Raw genomic sequence first — 21424 nt, 5'->3', positions numbered from 1 at the left:
ATCATACTGATATTTTTTTCAGTTCTAAATTTATTTTTGCAGATTTACCTTACTGCAGAATTTAGAGATCCTGTATTTCTTAGAGGGCCTTTATGTGTTATAACCAAATCATATATTGACATTTAATAAAGGTACTAAATTTGCTAATTTTATGAGTAAATGTTAGGAATAAGCAGAACTATCCACAATGCGTGTTACTGCAGCAAAGATAATTTGAATGAGTAAAGAATAATATGAAAATGACTATTTCAATTCTTTTTAGTGTATTTCAGGAAACAAATGAGAAAAGAAAAATTTGCATCTCTAACCCTGAACTCCGCTCAGTTCAAGGCAGTAATTCCTAGCTTTGAGTCACAAGTGATAACCAACTTATTTTATTTGATTTTTATTTTGGTTTTCTTCCTTGAACTCAAGGTTATACAAATATAATTCTCTTCTGCATTTTCCCCCAAGTCAGTTATGTTGTGAGTTTGGTGGGGTTGACAGTGATTGATCCAAGGCTACCCATTGTGTTCTTTGGATGAACCTGACCTTGAAACTCCCCAGCTAACTTCTTTACCAGGTTGATTCTCAATTGCTGTTATATCTGACCATTTGCCACACTGGCTGAGAGGGCAGGATGTCCTTCAAAAGAACCTAGAGATGAAAGACACTACTTAAAACTCATGTTTCTTACCCAACTCACATCTCTGTCTCTTGATACGTCAGTAATTTACAATTCACAAATGGAAAATCAGAATAGCCTCTTTGTAAAGATGGCATATTGAGCAAATAGATTTTGAAAACACATTCATGTCAGTGTCTGATTTTATTTGCAAATGACTGAGTTTGCAGACAACAAGTGATCAGTATAATGCATTTCTACTTGGCACAAAAAAGGAAGTCATATCTGGCCAGAGTGACTACCAAATTTAATCATGTGGGTAATTTATTAGATCAATTCCATAAGCTGAAATTTTGCATCACTTTCTGAGTTCAGATTTAACCTGGAGGAGCCAAATCACATCGCATATAGACATGTATGCCTTACACACAGTACAAGGCTTCATCTCCCACCCTTATGTTACATTCTTATGTTGTGGATGATTTCCACCAAGTTTAGTCTCAAAGGAAGCTTTTTCTAGGAGTTCTCTGAAAGCAAACTACGCAAACCACAGAAACGAGGGAGCCACAGCTCTTACAACAGGCACACAGTTCCCACAAGTAAAAGTTTGTTAATAACAGCTCACCAAATTGTTCAGTTCACTGGACAGCCTTTTGCTAAGGTGAGTTGGGCTAGAGTATCAGTTTGCAGCTTGAGCCGTTTGCAGCTAAATTCTCACAGACATCCTTTCTCTTACATTTGCTAAAATATACAGTTACTTTTTTAACAAAACTTTATTGAGTTTCAAAAGAAATTAAAATACAAAAGAATTATCTTTAATCTCTGTACTAATCGAGTCTTTGACTGTGAGTGTTTATGTAGGTACCAAAGTATCACGAACAAACTCAGAAATCCTATAATATATGAGGTCTTTATACAAGACTTTGTACAAATAGAAAAACAAACAGTGAGGATGGAACATGATTACTGAACACAGAATTAATACTTAGTGTTCGGAAGTGCCCAGGACTGAAAACTAACTGTGAAAGGGAATGGGTTTGGGTATTATGGAAGGTGGCAGAACTGAAGAGAACTCCGAAGAGAAGCAGTCTATCTTGTAACTCTATCCTGCAGTTGTCGCATGTTTATATATGTATGGATGCCCCTTGTTTGAGTTTCTTAGCCCTCTTCAATTGAACAAAATAGTTCATTATTACTTTATTTTTTTCAATATTTAATCACAAATCACAAATATAAAAATTCCATAGATGCATGAAAAAAGACAGATAAAAAACAAATACAATAAATGTGCTCTCATTCCTAAAAAAAATAATGGGAGTAGACGTTTTAATCACTTTCCATCTAAAATGAGAGGAAGTTTGCTTCCTGATAGAGGCCAGCACAGAACAAGCTAAGGCGTGCATGAGAACATTGCAATGGTTGAGTCTTGCTCTGTGGAATGAGTTGTTGAAGTATGCCTATAACGCAAAAAAGCCATGTCTAAAGGTAATTCATCACTTGAAAGTTTTCATTTTTTAATACACCCAGAGAGAGGGGGAACTTTTCAACGTAGTAAAATTATACAAAAATATACAAAAATAAAAAGAAATAGGAAGTCAAATAGAAAAAGGAAATAAAAAGGAAAAGAAAACATACAATTACTGTATGTTGTCTGTTTTCTATCAGGTAATTATCATCTTAAATTTTCTACCTTTCTCTTCATCCTTGTTTAATCCCTGAGTTCTGAAATCATGAATTCAATCTTTTTTTTCTTTCAGCAAAAAGTCCACATAAGGTTTGTAATCTTTCATTACATTGTCATTTTTTCTCTGATGAGCGCTTCCATTTCTCCTCTGGCTGTTATCAACCATACTCCATATGCTGTGAAATCATTTTCATACTGCACTGAACAGATGGAAGATGAAGAAATGTAATATATTTGTAAATCCCTTGGAAAGCATACTGAGAATAATCTTTGAGCATTGTACTTTGCCCTGAGGGCAAGATGTATCACAGAAGTTTGTTGACTTAATATATAACTTCACTGGTCTGTATTTCCATTTTTCACACTTTCACAAATTTAGAAATTATGATAGAAATATTCTACTAGACAATCAGAGTAACTGAATTAAATTCGTGATGAGGCAGAAAGGCCTCTGTCACTGTTTACTTTCATATGGTTTCATCTCTCCCTTTATTCCCTGAAATAGCTATTCTACAAATGATCTATTGCTCTATAGTTACTGCTTTAGAAATGAGATTACTGGAAATTAGAATAACAATATGTGTAATAATTAACAGGCATTAAAAGGCTTGTAAAACAAGCTATTAACGTATTTGATTGTAGCCTCTGTTATCTAGCAAATAAGTTTTGCTGCAAATATGAGTCTGGAAAATTTAAAGGATAAATAAATAGACAACTAATGGAGTAATGGGATAGAGTGTCAGAGGACAAACACATAAACATAAATATCTCTCTGTCTTGTGGGCTTTGTTGCATGACTCAACAGACGCTTCCACTGCAGAGTATAAATCCATTTACTGTCCTGGGGCAGGATTTTCCAAAAGTTTTTCATACCAAATGCCATTCTTGATCTTTGTGTGACATGTCAGGGCCATAGTCCAAAAAATAGTGGGCTGAAAAGTACATTTGTTTTCATTTTATTTATAAATCAGAATTATTAACCTGTTTTTGGTAATGAATTTAATAATTTCACCTTTGGATACATTAAAATAATAATTTGGTAACAACTTTAGAAAGTCCCTAAAGAGTGCACTGTGGGCTACTCAGGAATGGAGTTTCAGGTTGTATGCTTCTGTTACAAGCTTGTATAATTTCTTCATAAAGATGATTACAAAAGTTGCTTAAAAGGAAAAAGAAACTGACAAAAAGTCAAGATTTGTTTACTCTCTTGTAAGAATGAATCTGACTTTTTTTCCCCCTGGTTTAACAAAAGGACGAGGGGTGACATGATAGCAGTGTTCCAATATCTCAGGGGTTGCCACAAAGAAGAGGGAGCCAAGCTATTCTCCAAAGCACCTGAAAGCAGGACAAGAAGCAACGGATGGAAAGTAATCAAAGAGAGAAGCAACCTAGAACTAAGGAGAAACTTCCTGACAGTTAGAACAATTAACCGGTGGAACAACCTGCCTCCAGAGGTGGTGAATGCTCCAACACTGGAGGTTTTTAAGAAGAGACTGGACAGCCATTTGTCTGAAATGGTATAGGGTTTCCTGCCTCAGCAGGGGGTTGGACTAGATGTCCTCCAAGGTCCCTCCCTACATCATCATCATTGTTGTTGATGTTGTTATTATTGATCATCGCACAGTCAGCCAGATGTTCAGACTAGATTTGCCATTTTTGTCTACCTATCGAGTCCTTACCAAGGACTTGGGATAGGCAGATGTGGATGTTTGATGGTATTACAGATATCATCGCAGGATGGAAGCAGTTACTAGTAAGGCTGCCTTTTGCAATTGATTAATGGCAAGTTTGTCAATGCCAATGGTGTTCAAGTGGTGCTCCAGTTGTTTTGGGATTGCACCCAAGGTGCCTATTATTATTGGTATTACCCTTGCTTGCCTTTGCCACAGTCTTTCTATTTCATTTCCTAAAGCCATGCCAACACATAATCCAGAAAAGATGTACAGCATTTGGAGGGTCTCAATAAGGTTGGGTCCTTATTATAATGGAACTCTTAAAGCTGGTGCCTAACCAGTATCACTAGGATCCTAAAAAGAAAGAAAGTCCAGTTGCCTTTTGAAAAAGCACCTTGGGACAACCATGACAACCATGAGAATCTTTGTAGACACTAGGATCTTGGTTTGTTTTGCCCAGTTGGAAACTCTCATACTTCTTAATATCACTTTGGTGGTGGCCCTGTGATGAGTAGAATTGTGTTCTGCTACTCCAAGCCAATAGTTCTGCACCCTGTGGGGAGAGAGAGCAGATCTTTCTATCATTTGGTGCACGTAGTTTCCTGTAGTAAGTTCCACGCAGTAGGCCCGAGTATTTCCCGGTGCTTTTTGATCTTTTGTTTTGCAAGCACAAACTACACTTCTCTAAAAAGAAGTACAATAACATTTTAAAAAGAAAAGAAAATTATTATTTTTGTCTCTCCACCTTGCCTGATGGTGCAAGGGTACAAACTCAGCTTCAGCCTCCAAAATGCTGCTTGCTAAACAGCACTATAACATCGCAGTAGCCAACATATTCTTGCATTTCCAATGTTGTCCTCACTCAAGCACACCTTGAATGTTTATGCTGGGCACAAAAGCCATTATAAACTGTCTGTGAAGATATTATAAACAGAGATCTAAAAACAGAAAGCAGTAATGTAGACAACAAGCCCTTAGCATTTTCCAGTGAAGCATAATTCTCTGCTCATTCACCCCACAAAACCCCGATGTGGGCTTTGCAGAAGATTCAGGGTGGAAAGTACCGCTACGTGTCTTCAAGTAAAGAAAGAATTATATACTACATTCAGAGTATTAGGCAAAGATGTGGAGCATGTGGTCTTGTGCGGTACTTAAATAGATTGGTTAAGTTTATTCAATAAGGCTTTTACTGTCTCTGCTATTCATCCGTTTGTATATGTATACCTCTGTTTATCACAAAAGCTTATCCTAAGTATCCCTTTTTTGTCAACTGGAGAAAAACTATGTGTGGATGATATGTGTAATCGTTGACTGGCTGTCCCTATGCCTTGGCAGATTACCTGGATAATGACCTGGGAAATAATAATAATAATAATAATAATAATAATAATAATAATAATAATAATAATAATAATAATAATAATAATAATAATAACAACAACAACAACAATAGTTGTTGTTGTTGTTATTTAGACTTATATACCGCCCTTCTCCCATAGCACCCAGGGCGGTTCACAAGGCGATTAAAACAATATAACAATACAAAAGTTAATAACAACTTAAAATAAATTAAAATATCCTTGATTAAAATCTAAAACCCTTAACTCTAATTAAAAAACCCAATTACAATAGGTTAAAAATTAAAAGTTCTCAGTCCTGGCCGGAAAGCTCAAAGAGCCAGGTCTTCAAGTCCCGGCGGAACGAACAAAAATCTGGGGCAGTCCTGAGCTCTACGGGTAACTGGTTCCAAAGGGCAGGTGCCAATGGGGCAGTCTAGAGAAATTCAACTATGGCTTTATGCATTGCCCTCTTTTGCTTGGTATGCTCCTCATTCCCTCACATTTTGGCCAAATTAAGAGAGTTAGCACTGGGAATTGGGTTCAGATGATCAAGGAAACTGAATCAGATATCATTGTCCAAGATGGGTAGGAGGGCCACTGCTGTTCAGGACTTTTCTCAAAAAGCTTTCAGAACTGATGTTAAAACTTTATAGAGACTGCCGGGCTTTGTCTGGCTCAGTTGACCAGTAGCAAATCAGTAATGAGAGCCAATTCATTTTTCCTCTAGTACAGGAAACACAAGTTTAAGACTTGAGGACTTCAACTCCCAGAATTCCTCAATCAGCATGGGTGGCTGATTAATTCTGGGAGTTGAAGTTCACAGGTCTTAAAATTGCCAAGTCTGGAGAACTCTGCTCTAATATCTAGTATCTGTCTCTAGCTAATTGAGACAGCAGCATTTGGAAAACGCTCTCCTAAAAGGCTTCATTTGTCCAATTTAGTTAATAATGAAGTGCCAGATGCAGAGGAGGTAAAGTATTAGAGACTTTCTGGTAGAGACTTGAGTTTGCTTAATTTAAACTACTTCACTGTTTGTCATCCTTCAACTCAACTCAAGCTATCTTAGAGCAGTTTATAAAGATAGAATTACTTCCATATAACTTGAAGAGCTCTACATTTTCTGTTTACAATACAATCCATTTGCAATGTTTCCAGTTTGGACCCTCAGTGATATTCATTTTGCCTATATATCTTTGATCCATCCTGCTTTGATTTGTTAAGATACTTTGAGCCTTTACATTACTACCTCTTGCTCCACAGTTTCACTTCCTACTTTAGATGTATTGATGGTGAAGGCTCTGAACAGCATGCCCATTTATGAATTGTTTAGAATTGTTTAAACTGGAGAGACATCCAGTTTAATCTTAAGGTTCATGTATAATGCTTGCTGATAAATGGGCTGCAAACATTGTTAGATATACAGATATATACCAAAGTACATATGCAGATTTGAATACATGCAGCTTTTAACTGCTTTCGGTAATCCTAGCAACCTGGTCAGAAATTTAATGTAGAAATCTGTCTCATCTTGTAAGCTAACCAATTATGGTATAGACAAAAATGGTAATTTATAATGTCATACCAAGGGCTTTACCATAAAAAAAGACATTTGCCTCTCTTCCCTGTAATCCCTCAGCCATGGCAGTTGCTCAATGATGGTTTCAGATGGAGCTGCCTTCAGACTTAATAATAGAATATTTGATTGTTGCCTTGATTGTGGAGTTAATTTGAGTAATTCCCATAATTGCATATATGTTTAGACATTTTATGACACGTTTTATATATGCTCTCATGTACCAATTACACCTAGGTTATTATTGGGTACAATAATCATAACCCTAAATTGTGCTTCCAGGTGTGTGTGGAGTAGCATTCATCCGTTTGTCACACAAGATGTAATGTTCCTTTTACTTATATATTACAGGCCATAAACAGAGAGACCAGAGCCTTAGCTGCTGCCAAAGTTATTGAGACCAAAAGTGAAGATGAGCTGGAAGACTATATGGTGGAAATAGAGATCCTTGCTACTTGTGATCACCCACACATTGTAAAGCTGCTGGGATCCTTTTATTATGATAGCAAATTATGGGTAAGAGGACTCTATAATGCAGCGCTCTTCTTTTTCCAGGTCATTATATTTATTCAAGAATGTTAACATCGTGTGAGTGTGTAAGATTGTGCACAAGCAGACATATGCCAATTATGTGTAGCTTGGTCTTCTTGAAGCTATTTATTAAATATCTTCATATAATATTTTGCTTATGACATATTTTCCATAAATACAGTTAATGTGAATGAATGAATGAACCTTTATTGTCAAAGTACAACATGTGTACAGTGAGATTGGCTTAGCCTCCCTTTGTGTCCCCCCAACAACTCACAGTGACAACAAACCCAACCATCTTGTGACACCATGTGAACTAATTGCACAACACACAGGCCTGGCAAGTCAATCACACATACAGTTATTTCCCGTTCAGGAGTCTGACAGTGAAGTTTATATTGGCTTGTGATCCTTACCATTAATCTTAATTTGCACTGAGACAGACCTTCCTTTTGCACTAGCAGTGTTTCAGAGCTTCCTTGTGCCTATTTTTCTTCTGAATCTCTATAGAGCAGCCAGAAATGGATCTTTTTTGACAGCTGAACTTTGTTTTATTCAAATTGATGAAACTCTGGTGACTTCAAACTTTGAATTGTTCACCAGCTCGTAAGTTTATTTATTTATTTAATTGGATTTGTATGCCGCCCTTTCCCGAAGGACTCAGGGCGGTTAACAGGGTAATTAAAACAAAAAATACAAAAATTAAAAACAATTAAAAAGATTATAATACTTATGGCTAAATGCTGTTTTGTTTCAACAAGCCATAAACTGGTTCGCAAGATCTTTAGCTTAAAATAAGGATTGTCCTTCGTGGCATAGTAGCTGGGACTTTCTAATTGGACGACTCTTTAATCAACAGAAGTTTCATCTGAATTTTATTGCAGAAACACGTTCAGTGACATTTCTAGTATTCAGAGGAAAGAATCTACATTGCAACAGGAACCTTGACAACTATTACAAGAACAAAGTCAATCTTCTGTGGCAGTTATTTATTTAAAATCACTAAATTGCACTCTGCTTAAGTAGAGAAAAGCTGCAAGATATATTGAGAAAAGGAACCTCCCAAGTACACATGAATATAACTGAAAATAAAATGTGGAGAGTTTGGGTGGGAGCTGGTCACGTGGGGCTTTGGGGAGAAAGATATTTAACAACAGGAATGAAGTGGGCTCTTTGGAAAGACAGATGATTCACAAACCATCCGCCCTCATCTGACCACCTTTAGTTTTGATTCTGAAAACGTTTTCTCAGAAAGAACTTCAACTTGTTTAAACGAGAATGCGCTGTTGCTCAGGATTTTTTTTAAAGCGGTAAAGATTAACCTGTTTTCTTCTTCTCTAAAATGACTGACCTTCTGAGCTGGGATGCAGTTGGGAGTTGCTGTCTAAAAACCATTTAAAAGATAATGGAGAAGAGACAGGCAAATTCTCGTTCACTCAGTTTTTCATTAGTTGTGGTTTTATCTTGCTGCTAAGCTGCTTTTGCTCAGTGTTTCCACTTTTGAAAGATTTTTCTGATGTATTTTTATTTTGTTGTATTTTATTGGGTTTAATATACCTCCCCTAGTCCAAAAAAAACTCTTTAGTACAATGTCCATTATATTTCTAATTGAGCCGGTAATTGAAATTCTTGAGCTCTATTTCTTTTTCAGCTATTTTAGCTGCCTTGCTTAAAATCATTCCACACATAACCCTGCCTTATGCTGTTTCTCTTCATATATGACCAGTGCTTTTTTTGTAAAAGAAAAAGGTGCCAGAACTCACACGTCATACAACCCTCCTTGCCTACCTTTTAAGGTTCCATCCAAAAAAGGTGTCGGAACTCCATTCTGAGCGTTCTATGAGGAAAAAAAGCCCTGTATATGACTATTTCGCCATAGTATGAAAATCCTAACAGAATGGTTTTTAAAGTCAATGCGCATCCTAGTTATTATGTTGATATTGCAGCTTTCCCTCTAAAAAGATTAGTACTGTATGAGAATATGAGTTCCAGCTGCCCTGACTTACACATTTTAAATTGAATTAAGTGCCTCAGTGGAAGTGGAATGTTTATATGTGATCATCGCTACAGTTTCTCAACCTTGGCAATTTTAAGATGGGTGGACTTCAACAAGCACCAACTGGGGAATTCCAGGAGTTGAAATCCACCCATTTTAAAGTTGCTAAGATTGAGAAATACTGAACTAGTTGGAGCCCCAATAACAGACAAATGGACAACATCCCTTATTGGATTCTCTGTTTCTCCTGTGTCAGGTTTAGTTTACAGAAGTGGAACTTTAAGAACTAGAAGGCTAAAGTGCGGGCATGCGCTAAGAAGGAAGGAACTTTACAGTGTCTGGAATTTTCCAGTTGTCTCTAAATGATTCTTGAAAGGTTCAAAAGGGAACTAGGCTTGACACACAAGCTCTGACATCGGTCTCATGGGCATGAATCTTCAAGCCTTGATGAAGTATTTTATTAATACAAATTGTTTTAAAAGAAGGTGATTAAATTAGTGAATTATATTAAAATAGTCAATTTGTTGATTAAAATATTTTCTGGATTGAAATGGAAATCCATTCTGAGTAGGCATCCTGCAGTTTAGAACTTTATTTGCAATATAATAAAATAATGAACCCCAAGTTAAGATGTTGATTGCCAAATGAAGGGTCAAAGAAACACAGTTTATATGCAAATAATAATTAAAATGTTAAAGCAGCCTCCCCAACGTTGATGTCATATATGAATACTAAAGAGGTAGTCCTCATTTAGCAACCATAATTGGGACAAGCAACTTGGTCATTAAGTAAAGCAGCTGCTAAGTGAAACCATGACTGGCTTTATTATCTTACTTTAGCTTTGCTTTACAGACCTGCATTAAGTCACAGTTCTTTTTTCATCACTGTCATATCTGTGAACAATCATTGTCTAGTCACTAAATGAAGACGACCTGTACCACCCTCCCTACATTAATATTATGAATAATAATTTCAACACTATAACCTCCAATGCTATCTTCCTACATTTATTTATTGCAATAAAGAAAGAAAGTGACACTTAGAAGATGTTTTTTAAATTAGTCCTCAAGGTAGAATACTGTAGTTTTACTAGCTGAACTCACACATAGACATATGAGCAGGCCAGAATTAAAAGTATGAGCTGTTGATCCTTCATAGCATAGTTTGGAACTAAAAGGTAAAGGTAAAGGTTCCCCCGCACATGCGTGCTAGTCATTTCCGACTCTAGGGGCCGGTGCTCATCTCCGTTTCATAGCCGAAGAGCCAGCGCTTGTCCAAGGACGTCTCCGTGGTCATGTGGCCGGCATGACTAGACGCCAAAGGCGCACGGAACGCTGTTACCTTCCCACCGTAGTGGTCCCTATTTTTCTACTTGCATTTTTACGTGCTTTCGAACTGCTAGGTTGGCAGAAGCTGGGACGAGTAACAGGCGCTCACTCTGCTACGCGGCACTCGGGATTCGACCCGCCAAACTGCCGACCTTCCGATCGACAAGTTCAGCGTCCTAACCCACTGAGCCACCGCAAACATGAGTGGCAAACATGGTTTAGGACAAAGCATGTGGCATTGAATATAGAAGATGGTTTATATGAGTTTAGAATCCCAAACAGGTGTAATCTGTTCAGATTTAGAGTGCAATGTTAGAGTTATTATTTTCTAATTTTTTTCCCCCACCTGGGACTGTTTCCACGTTCTCTTGTAACTTGCTACTTGAGTTCAAGAATAACATTCCCAGTTTGATTTTTTCCCCTATTGTGTTTGTTTGTTCAGGAAAAATAAGACATTATGCTTGACATGCTGGTGAATGGTATTTTTGTATTGCAGAAGAATGATAGCAAAATGGAAGCAATCTGTTTCCCTAGGGAATTAGCTATTTAAATTCCACCTACTGAATACTTGCATGCCAGACAAGCTGTTGACATTTAACTTCCCCCACTCCCCAATAAGAATGTCTTTAGATTCTCTGAAGTTACCCAAAAGTGTGATGGTTTTGTGAGATCACACAGATTGCCTAGAAAGTGTGGGGAAGGCATTTGACATTTCTGCCAGACTTAGTTCCTGTTCAGTGAAGGGAAGGCAAGGATTAGTGACCCAGAGCAAAGGAGAGCAGATCTCCTCACTGTTTATGCTATCAATCACATTGGACATGGGAACTTTTACAGTCAGACAGTCAGCATTGCTAGGCATTTGAAAGATACAGGACAGATGTCTACCAGCAAATTCTGGAAATAAGAGAATGTGCCCTAAGTCAGGGGTCCCCAACCCCTGGTCCATGGACTGGCATCGGTCCACAGCATGCCAGAAACAAGGATGCACAAACCAGTGAAGCCCCATCCACGGGATGCAGGCAGCATGAGAAACCACGCCAGTCCACGGAAAAACCTCTCTCCACAGAACCAGTCTCTGGTGCCCAAAAGGTTGGGGGCCGCTGCTCTAAGTTGCTGCTCAATTCCTCCCCTTTTCCTATAAATATACCTAGAGGACTTCAAGTTAAGAATGCCCATACCTCAAATAGCTATTGCATTTTATATATAAATGCAGAGGCAGGGGAAGAAGAAAAACTCCACAGTCCCCCAGAGATGGTGCGGGGCAAAGATCCAGAGGAAGACAACAAAATAGTAATTTTCTCTGAAGGTAGTTATCACTCTTTCCTCTTTCCCTTTACTCATGCTCCCACCAGAATTCAAACTGCTTTCTAAATCCTTTTTTCAGATTATATTTCCTTTCACCTTCTTCTGAGATGCTCCATCACAAAATAGGAAAAATAGAGTAGCTTTCACCTCTGTAGTGTGTAACGAGATCAAGTCTTTCCCATTTCTCTTATAGGACAGATCATTGAGCACAGACGAGGTTGCAGAGCTGTTACAGGATGTGTCTGTTTAGAAAGTGTAGTTCTACATTAACTCTTTCAAATCAAAATCTTGATCTTTTTACTTGATGTTTCCCCTGCCAAACTGCATTTCATCTTTGTTTTTAATAAGCACTTGGTACCGATAAAGCAGATTGTCCTTCTGTTGTATTGAAACCATTATTTTCTTTTTCTCTCTCTCTCTCAGCTTGTGCAAATGCCAGTGTGGTGGAAAAAGACCTCATATGGCAACAAATTATGAGTGGGGTTACTTTGGTGTAAGCCACATAGTAGATTCATGTCAGAATTATAACAATGAATCTTGTGGGTGACCCACTCTTTGGGGAACAAGCTCTAAGGTTCATACACACCAAAGCTAATATAGTCCCTTCACCTAACTCCAAGCCTTCCCACACATCGTTTCTTCATCCCTAGAAAGTGTGACCAAATTCTTCAATTCATCCTCTCCACATTTATCAATTCTTCTTCAAATCTGGGAGTCAAGCTTGAAAGGTGAAATTCAGGACCGATCTCCCTCACATCTTCTTCTCTGGTCTGTTCGCTGATGAATTAGGATGATCAAAACTAAGGACTTTTCCTTTCATTGATTTCAAGATCATTGTGACTGTTGCTGATCATTTCATTCATACTCCATTTTCAGACAGCATTGCTTTCTAATCTGTAATGTCTTTCATGCTGTCCCATTCTTCTAGAATATTTTATTGGCCTCCTTGGCATCGAAGCTTTTGTGGTCCTAATTAATGGACCTGGATTCCCTGAACTAATCTAAATTAAGTATACTAAGAAGACCATTCTAAGTATTGGCTTTCTGTGCTGTATTTTGTTCTGAACCAGCCCTCTTCTCGCACCCCTAATCAAAAGAAGAGACTGGAAAGCGTCCAAGGCTAAAAGGCTTCTGCCAAGATTTAATAGTAAACACACAAGAGCTTATCTTCTCAAGCAAAAGAGTTGCTTTCAGCAACCAGCCCCTCCCCAAACACTCCTTTTATAGAGAGCTCAGGGCGTGGTCTCCCTGTGCCTCCTCCCGAGGAGTCCCATAGCCTTTCTTTGTTTGTCCCTGCTCGACTGCCTCCTGCGTCGGGCGTCCTTGAACAGGGCCAGCTGTGGGTCATCATCCTCCGCACTCTCGGGCTCACACAGCTGAGCAGAGGTTCCCGGCTGAGGACTCTGCAAAGTCTCCAAATCATCATCAGCCGGTTCGTTTCCCTCCTCCCCCACATCTGAGTCCTCCGATACATCGGAGCCGGCTGTTGGACCCACAGGCTGACCCTGAGTCACAACACTATCCCGCACCGCAGGGCCCTTCCCCCGGGTCTGCCGATCCGGATGCGGTCGGGATGGGAACTGTTCGTGAAACGCAGTCACCAACGCAGGGGCATGAACGGCGGTCGCGTCTTCCCATGTGAAGTCCTCCGGCCCGTACCCTTTCCACTCGATCAGGTACTGGAAGCGACCTTTCAGCCAGCGGGAATCCCTGATGCTGGCGACCTCGTACTCGGGGGTGCTGTCGCCATCACGAGGTCCTGATGGGGGAGGTTCCGCTTGGCGAAGTGGACAAGCCGGTTGTTCGGGGACCAACAAGGACCGATGGAAGACGGGGTGCACGCGCAGGGAACGTGGCAGAGTTAAACGATAGGCGACCGGATTGATGACGGCCTCGACGGGGAACGGTCCAAGGTATCGGTGGTCCAGCTTCCTCGCCGGCCGAGTGGATGGTAGGTTCCTGGTGGACAGCCAGACCCGATCCCCCACCGATAGTGGAGGCGTATCCCTTCTCGACCGATCGGCGAACCTCTTGTAGTCGGCCTTGGCCTTCTCCAGCTGCCGTCGCACCAACCGATGGATCGCCTGTAACTCCGCCATGAATTCGTTCGCTGCCGGCTCCGGTGAGTCCACGGGAGAAAGGGGGAAAAACCGAGGGTGATAACCCACATTGGCCAAGAACGGTGTCATCTGCGTGGAGGTGTGCTGCGAGTTGTTAAAGGCAAACTCGGCTATGGCCAAATAGTCCACCCAATTGTCCTGCTGCAGGTTAACGTAGCAGCGCAGATACTGCTCTAAGATGCCGATGACCTTCTCGGTACCCCCGTCGGTCTGAGGATGATGCGCGGACGAGAGGCAAACCTTAATGTCCAGCGCCCGCATCAACTCCTGCCAGAAGCGGGCTGTAAACTGGGCCCCCCTATCGGAGACGACTCTATCGGGAAGGCCGTGCAGCCGGAACACCTGTTGGATGAACATGCGACTAGTGGCGCGAGCTGACGGTAAGCCGCGACAGGGGATGAAGTGCGCCATCTTGGTCAACATGTCCACCACCACAAACACTGTCGTGAAGCCGGAGGATGGGGGTAGATCCGTCAGAAAGTCCATGGACACAGCCCCCCAGGGTCTCTTGGGCGTTGGCAAAGGCTGCAGTAAACCAGGCGGGGCCCCTGTCGCTGACTTGGCCTGCCTGCATGGGACGCAGGAGGTGACATAAGACTGAACATCGTGTCGGACTCGGGGCCACCAGAATGTACGGGAGACCAGGTTCAGAGTCTTGAACAGGCCAAAATGCCCCGCAGCCGGGTTATCATGACATTGGCTGAGGACGAGTCCCCTGAGTGGCCCTCCTGGAACATAGAGCCGGTCACGATAATACAGGAGTCCATCCGTGACTGACCAAGGCGAATCTGGCCCCACCTCTTCCTTCCGCTGAGCCACCCACGCCTCCTGCTGCTGCGCCTCCCGGATCCGAGCCCGTATATCCACCGGCTCCCGCACCGCAGCAAAAGACTCGACGGGGATCACGGTCCTGGGCGGAAGCTTGTCTTCCACTCGGGTGTACTCGGGCTTCCTGGACAGAGCATCCGCTCTCTGGTTGTGCCCGCTTGGTATGTACCGCACCCGGAAGTCAAACCTCGCAAAGAAGAGGGACCACCGGATCTGGCGTTGGTTCAAATTCCGAGCGGTCTGCAGGCTTTCCAGATTCTTGTGGTCTGTCCGGACCTCGATTTGATGCCGCGCCCCCTCCAGATGATGCCTCCAAGCCTCGAACGCCGCCTTGATGGCCAACAGCTCCTTCTCCCAGATGGTATAGTTGCGCTCCGAGGGATTCAATTTCCGTGAGTGATACGCGCAAGGGAAAAGGGTACCGTTGGGCGTCGCTGCCTGGAGTAACACGGCCCCAATGGCAATGTCGGAGGCGTCCGCCTCCACGACAAACGGCCGTTGCGGGTCAGGATGCTTCAAGATGGGCTCCTTCATGAAGGCGTCCTTCAAAGCTTGGAACGCCTGTTGTTCGGGGGCGTTCCACTGGAACCGAGTCTTCTTCTGCAGGAGCCGGGTGAGGGGGGCTGTCAAGGCAGCAAAGCCAGGGATGAATGTCCGATAGTAGTTGGCAAATCCAAGAAGTCGCTGAATATCCTTCACGCGACGCGGGGGTTGCCAACTCTGCAACGACTCAACTTTACTCGGTTCCATGGCGATGCCCTCAGGAGAAATGCGGTGACCCAAGAAATCAATGGTCACCTGGTAGAACTGGCACTTCTCCAACTTGGCAAACAGCCGATGTTTCCGGAGGCGCTGCAGGACCTGACGGAGATGCTGATGATGCGCTTCACGCGACGGGGAGTAAATCAGGATGTCGTCCAGGTAAATCACAACAAACTGGTCCAACAGATCCCGAAAGATGTCATTCATAAAATGCTGAAACACAGCAGGGGCGTTGGTCAGGCCAAACGGCATCACCGTGTACTCGAAATGTCCATAGCGAGTACCAAATGCCGTCTTCCACTCATCACCCGGCCGAACCCTGACGAGGTTGTAAGCTCCACGCAGGTCCAGTTTCGTGAAGATCTTAGCCTCCCGGAGTCGGTCCAAGAGCTCGGGGATGAGGGGCAGCGGGTAGCGGTTACGCACCGTGATAGCGTTGAGTTTCCGGTAGTCACAGCAAAGCCGTAACTCGCCCGACTTCTTTTTGACGAAGAGCACGGGCGCAGACACTGGCGAGGACGAGGGCCGGATGAAACCACGGGCCAAGTTCTTTGTCAGGAAGTCCCGCAATGCAGCCAACTCGGGCTCCGACATGGAGTACAAACGCCCCACTGGGAGAGGCGCATCAGGGACTAGGTCACTGGAGCAGTCGTAGGGCCTGTGCGGGGGTAATTGGTCCGCCTCTGACTCGCTGAACACGTCAGCAAAGTCGGACAGTTCGGGAGGCAAGGAAACCCCTGGGGAACCCTCCACCTGGCTGGCACAGATATGGCGGGTGTGGTCCACGCACTGCAAACTTGGGAAGGTGACCAAGTTCTGAGACCAATAGATCTGTGGATCATGCGCCCGGAGCCACGCCAGTCCCAAGACCACGGGGAAGTGCAGATCCGAAGTGACGTAGAACTGAATGGCCTCCACATGGGTACTGATGGCCATACACACGGGTTGCGTGGCGGCCGTGATAGGCCCGGACAGGAGCACTCGACCATCGATGGTCTCCACAAGCATGGGCGGATCCACTGGACACTGGGGAACAGCCCATTTGGCCACAAAGGCCGAATCCATAAAGTTAGTGGTAGCCCCAGAGTCAATTAAGGCATGGACCGGAATCCCCTCTGGCTTGCCAGGGAGGATCAGTCGTGCCTCCAAAATCAAATGCCGTGGAGGTTCACAGGCACCGTCGGAACGGCGTCGCTCGGCGTGATCGTTGTGGGTCGCCCGATCTTTCACACCGTCTAGATCGGGCTCGGGCCGTTTCCCGATAGCAAAGCAGGGGACTTTCTCGGGGCAGGCTTGGTCACTGACGCCCGCTGACGCTTCTTCGGGCAAGAAGCAGCCAAATGTCCAGGGTCCCCACAGTAAAAACACAACCCCTCCGATCGTCGTCTGTCCATTTCCGTCACCGATAGACGGGACCTGGCGGCACCCAGCTCCATTGGCTCCTCCCTCTGGACTGGGGGCTCACGCACAACAGGGGCGGCAGGGGTCTGTGGGGTGGCACGGCGACTCTTACGCTGCTGCAGCCGGGCATCGATCCGCAGACAAAGATGGATCAGCCCATTCAGGTCTGAGGGAATGTCCACGCGGGCCAGCTCATCCAACATCCCCTCTGACAAGCCATCCTGAAAGGCATCCACGAGCGCAGCCTCATTCCAGGCGGAATCCTGGCTAAGCAGCCGGAAATCGCTGATATAGGCCTGTAGAGGGCGCTGACCCTGCCTCAAAGCTTTCAGGCGTCGGGTAGCAGTCTGCGCCTTAATCGGGTCCTCGTACATGAGGCGCATATGGTCACAAAACCCCCCAAAGTTATCCAACAAAGGGCTAGGCTGTGCCAACAGAGGCGTGCCCCAACGAGCTGCATCTCCCGACAGAAGGCTCAACACGAATCCCACCTTATCTCGGTCAGTGGGGAAATCAGCTGCTCTCACGCTGATATAAAGCTGGCATTGTCCCAGGAAGGCAGGAAACAGTTCTGGTTTACCAGCAAATTTATCCGGCATAGCTATCTGACATTTCCTCCTGGGTGGGGGTGCAGCATGTACCTGAGCCTGCAGTTGTGCCACCTGAGTGGCCAGCAAGGTGAGTTGCTGGTTGAGCTGGGCATTCTCGGCAAGAAGCTGCTCCATCGTAGTATTAAGGGGTGGGTGGCTGAAAGCAAACTGTTCTGAACCAGCCCTCTTCTCGCACCCCTAATCAAAAGAAGAGACTGGAAAGCGTCCAAGGCTAAAAGGCTTCTGCCAAGATTTAATAGTAAACACACAAGAGCTTATCTTCTCAAGCAAAAGAGTTGCTTTCAGCAACCAGCCCCTCCCCAAACACTCCTTTTATAGAGAGCTCAGGGCGTGGTCTCCCTGTGCCTCCTCCCGAGGAGTCCCATAGCCTTTCTTTGTTTGTCCCTGCTCGACTGCCTCCTGCGTCGGGCGTCCTTGAACAGGGCCAGCTGTGGGTCATCATCCTCCGCACTCTCGGGCTCACACAGCTGAGCAGAGGTTCCCGGCTGAGGACTCTGCAAAGTCTCCAAATCATCATCAACCGGTTCGTTTCCCTCCTCCCCCACATCTGAGTCCTCCGATACATCGGAGCCGGCTGTTGGACCCACAGGCTGACCCTGAGTCACAACACATTTCTCCTGAAATCTGCTACATACAGTAATTGTTTTTGGACCAACCGTATGACAGGCAGCTTAGCTAGCAACGCTCTTTCATTCTTCATTCTTTCCTTTCCTGGCATTGCAAAGCCTGTTGCTTGCCCAGCAATTACAATCATCCCCTTGAGTTAGGTCTGCGTCTGCTGAGGTTCCTCAGTCTCAGATTTTTGTCTGCCTCCACTGAGCCGTGGAGTTCTCCCCATTCATCTCCTGTACTGATTCTTTTGAACCTGATCATTTTGCCTCTGAAGATTTCTCAGGCTATTGGATATCTCTCTTTGAGACCATCCCATAATGCTCAAGTTTGGAACCAAGCACCCAGATCTTTCCACCAAGAACAGATTGATAATACCTTTTTTGGCCTTTGAGGTTCAGTAGTCTTCTGAACATAGTTATCAGGGCCTCTAGCTAGAATTTGGCAAGATAGTAGGCTCCTTACCTTGAAGTTAGCAGAATTTTCCCTCAGCATGTCTGTATAAGAATGTTTATTCTATCTTAAGCTGGAATTGCTTTAAATGGTTGGTTGCCCTCTCTGAACATGTAGTAGAGGCCCTACCGCTATATTAATTAGTTAATTATATGCTGCCCAATTCTCAACTCTGGGCAGTTCACAAATAAAAATATTAAACACAAGAATAAATACAAAAATAATACAAAATGAAGAGTAAAAGATGGCAAAGATGACGAATTGAACATGAATGAAAAAATGAACTCACATAGTCAAAAAAGAGGTTTCCCTCACTCTTGCCAAAGGCTTAGGTGAATAACTAGGTCTTCAAAGCCCTTTGAAATATCTGCAGGGTGAGGCCTATCTGGATCTCAGAGGAACCTTATTCCAGAGGGCAGGTATTGTGATAGATGACATTGTTTAAGCAAACCCAGAGCGTGCAAACCTAGCCAAATCAAAGTGGCTACTATGGCAGATAAGTGGCCCTAGTAACCAGGCCCTATACCCTGTAGGGCTTTATAGTAAAAACCAATACCTTGAATTGCACCTGGAAGCAACCAGTTCAGCTCACAAAGCAGAAGTATTATATAGGCATAATGGGACATGCCCATCACTGCCTGTACTATTGTGTTCTGGACCAATTGAAGCTTCCAGGTGGTCTTCAAGGGCAGCTTCATTACAGCATGCTACATTAGTCAAGCTGTAAGATGATCAGAGTGTAGGTAAGTGTCAGTCTAGGAAGACTCCCAATACAGCACCCTTCAATGGGGAAATGCCACCCCAAGCAAGATCAGAGATGAGATATCGTAGATCTAGATGGCCTAAATACCTATAGACACTCAGTATTTTTTGAGCTGAGTTGGAGATGGTTTCTCACCATCCAAACCCATACAGTCTCTAGGCACTGAGACAGAACCTTGAGAGCATCAGTTGACTGGCCTGGGGTTGAATGATATACTGCAGCATACTGATGTTACCAAACCCAGCAGTTTCATGTAGATCAGGGGTCTTCAAAGATGGCCCTTTTATGACTTGTGGACTTCAACTCCCAGAATTCCTCAGCCAGCATGCCTGGCTGAAGAATTCTGGGAGTTGAAGTCCACAAGTCATAAAAGGGCCAAGTCTGAAGACCCTTGATGTAGATGTTGAAAAGGATTACTAGAGCAATCCATTCAATAAATATATATCTTGATTTAAAGAGAAATGGAACTGGTATCAGCAGTTACACAATTGTGAACCTGACTTTGAACATTTATGTCTTTAATTTGGTTTGTTGTTTTGTTGTGATTGTCATATAGTTAAATAACTTCCTCTTATTAGTAGGCATGTTAAATGACCATTTAGTAAAATCTAGACTTAAGTGACCAGAATGTAGAAAGCTGCTATATGGCTCAAAATAAGGCAAACTAGAACTTCCAGTTTGCCATTGCGGCTGCCACGGCCGCTGGAAGGTGAGCTCCATCTTCCACGTTTGGTTTCGCTCCACTGGGGGACCCTGGAAAGGGTCGAAAGTCGCCCTTAGGAGTGATGAACAAGGAGGGGACCCCCACTTGACCACGGGAGGGCGGCAGTCCTTCCAATCCAGGGCAACTCTCCAAACCAGCGGAGGAAAGATTGGCCATAGTTATATGGCCTGACACTAGGCTGCAGACAGCCAAAGTTAAACTTACCACCATGCACTTTGAAAGCAACGCGGATGAAACTGGGTGAGATCTGATCTTCTCTTTACCCTAAATACTTTCTTTTCCTGTAAAAGCTACCTGAAGTATCTTTCCCCCAGTGAGGTGAGAGGGAAGGGAATTTCTATCCCACCCTCTAAGAATAGCGGTGACTGACTACCCAGGGGAATTAAAGGATTAAAAGAACAACTTTAATTTAATTGGATTTATATGTTCCTGAAACTTGGGGACCAAAAAGTTTCCTATTTTTATTGGAGGCTGTTGCTTTTATCTACAAAAAAGAAACCAGGGACGCTGTGGCTCAGTGGGTTAGGATGCTGAGCTTGTCGATCAGGTCGGCAGTTTAGCGGGTCAAATCCTGAGTGCTGCGTAACAGAGTGAGCGCCTGTTACTTGTCCCAGCTTCTGCCAACCTAGTAGTTCGAAAGCACGTAAAAATGCAAGTAGAAAAATAGGGACCACTACAGTGGGAAGGTAACAGTGTTCCGTGCGCCTTTGGCGTCTAGTCATGCTGGCCACATGACCACAGAGACATCCTCGGACAAGCGCTGGCTCTTCGGCTTTGAAACGGAGATGAGCACCGGCCCCTAGAGTTGAAATTGACTACCACACATGTGCGGGGGAACCTTTACCTTTACCTTACAAAAAAAAAGGATTATAAAAAATTTGGACTTAAAAAACCTTAAACAAATGATTTCTACTATAAAGACTAATTATAAACACATGAAAGAGATGGATGAAGACCTGGAAAAGATCCTTTCCATGTTGAAAGCAGTACATGAAACCATTTTTTCAGCTTGTGATAAAATAAGACCTAACATAAAAGATCAAGACGCCAGCTTAGATACACAAACCCAAACTTTGACTACAACCAAAGAACCAACAATGCAGAAGATAACAGAAGAAG

At 43.3% G+C, this 21424-nt stretch overlaps 1 protein-coding gene across 1 annotated transcript in view; it reads left to right on the top strand.

Annotated features, from left to right (window-relative positions):
• STK10 (serine/threonine kinase 10) overlaps positions 1-21424 on the top strand; it is an 83313-nt gene that overhangs the window by 18186 nt on the left and 43703 nt on the right. The window contains exon 2 of the mRNA XM_083352974.1: positions 7226-7390. Within this exon, the coding sequence (XP_083209100.1) occupies positions 7226-7390 (165 nt within the window). The remainder of the gene's footprint in view (positions 1-7225; positions 7391-21424) is intronic.

This window comes from Vipera ursinii (assembly GCF_947247035.1).
Source record: "Vipera ursinii genome assembly, chromosome: 2".
Lineage (NCBI taxonomy): Eukaryota > Metazoa > Chordata > Lepidosauria > Squamata > Viperidae > Vipera > Vipera ursinii.
The sequence above is the reverse complement of the archived record's forward strand: the minus strand, read 5'-3'. Positions and strand labels throughout refer to the sequence as shown.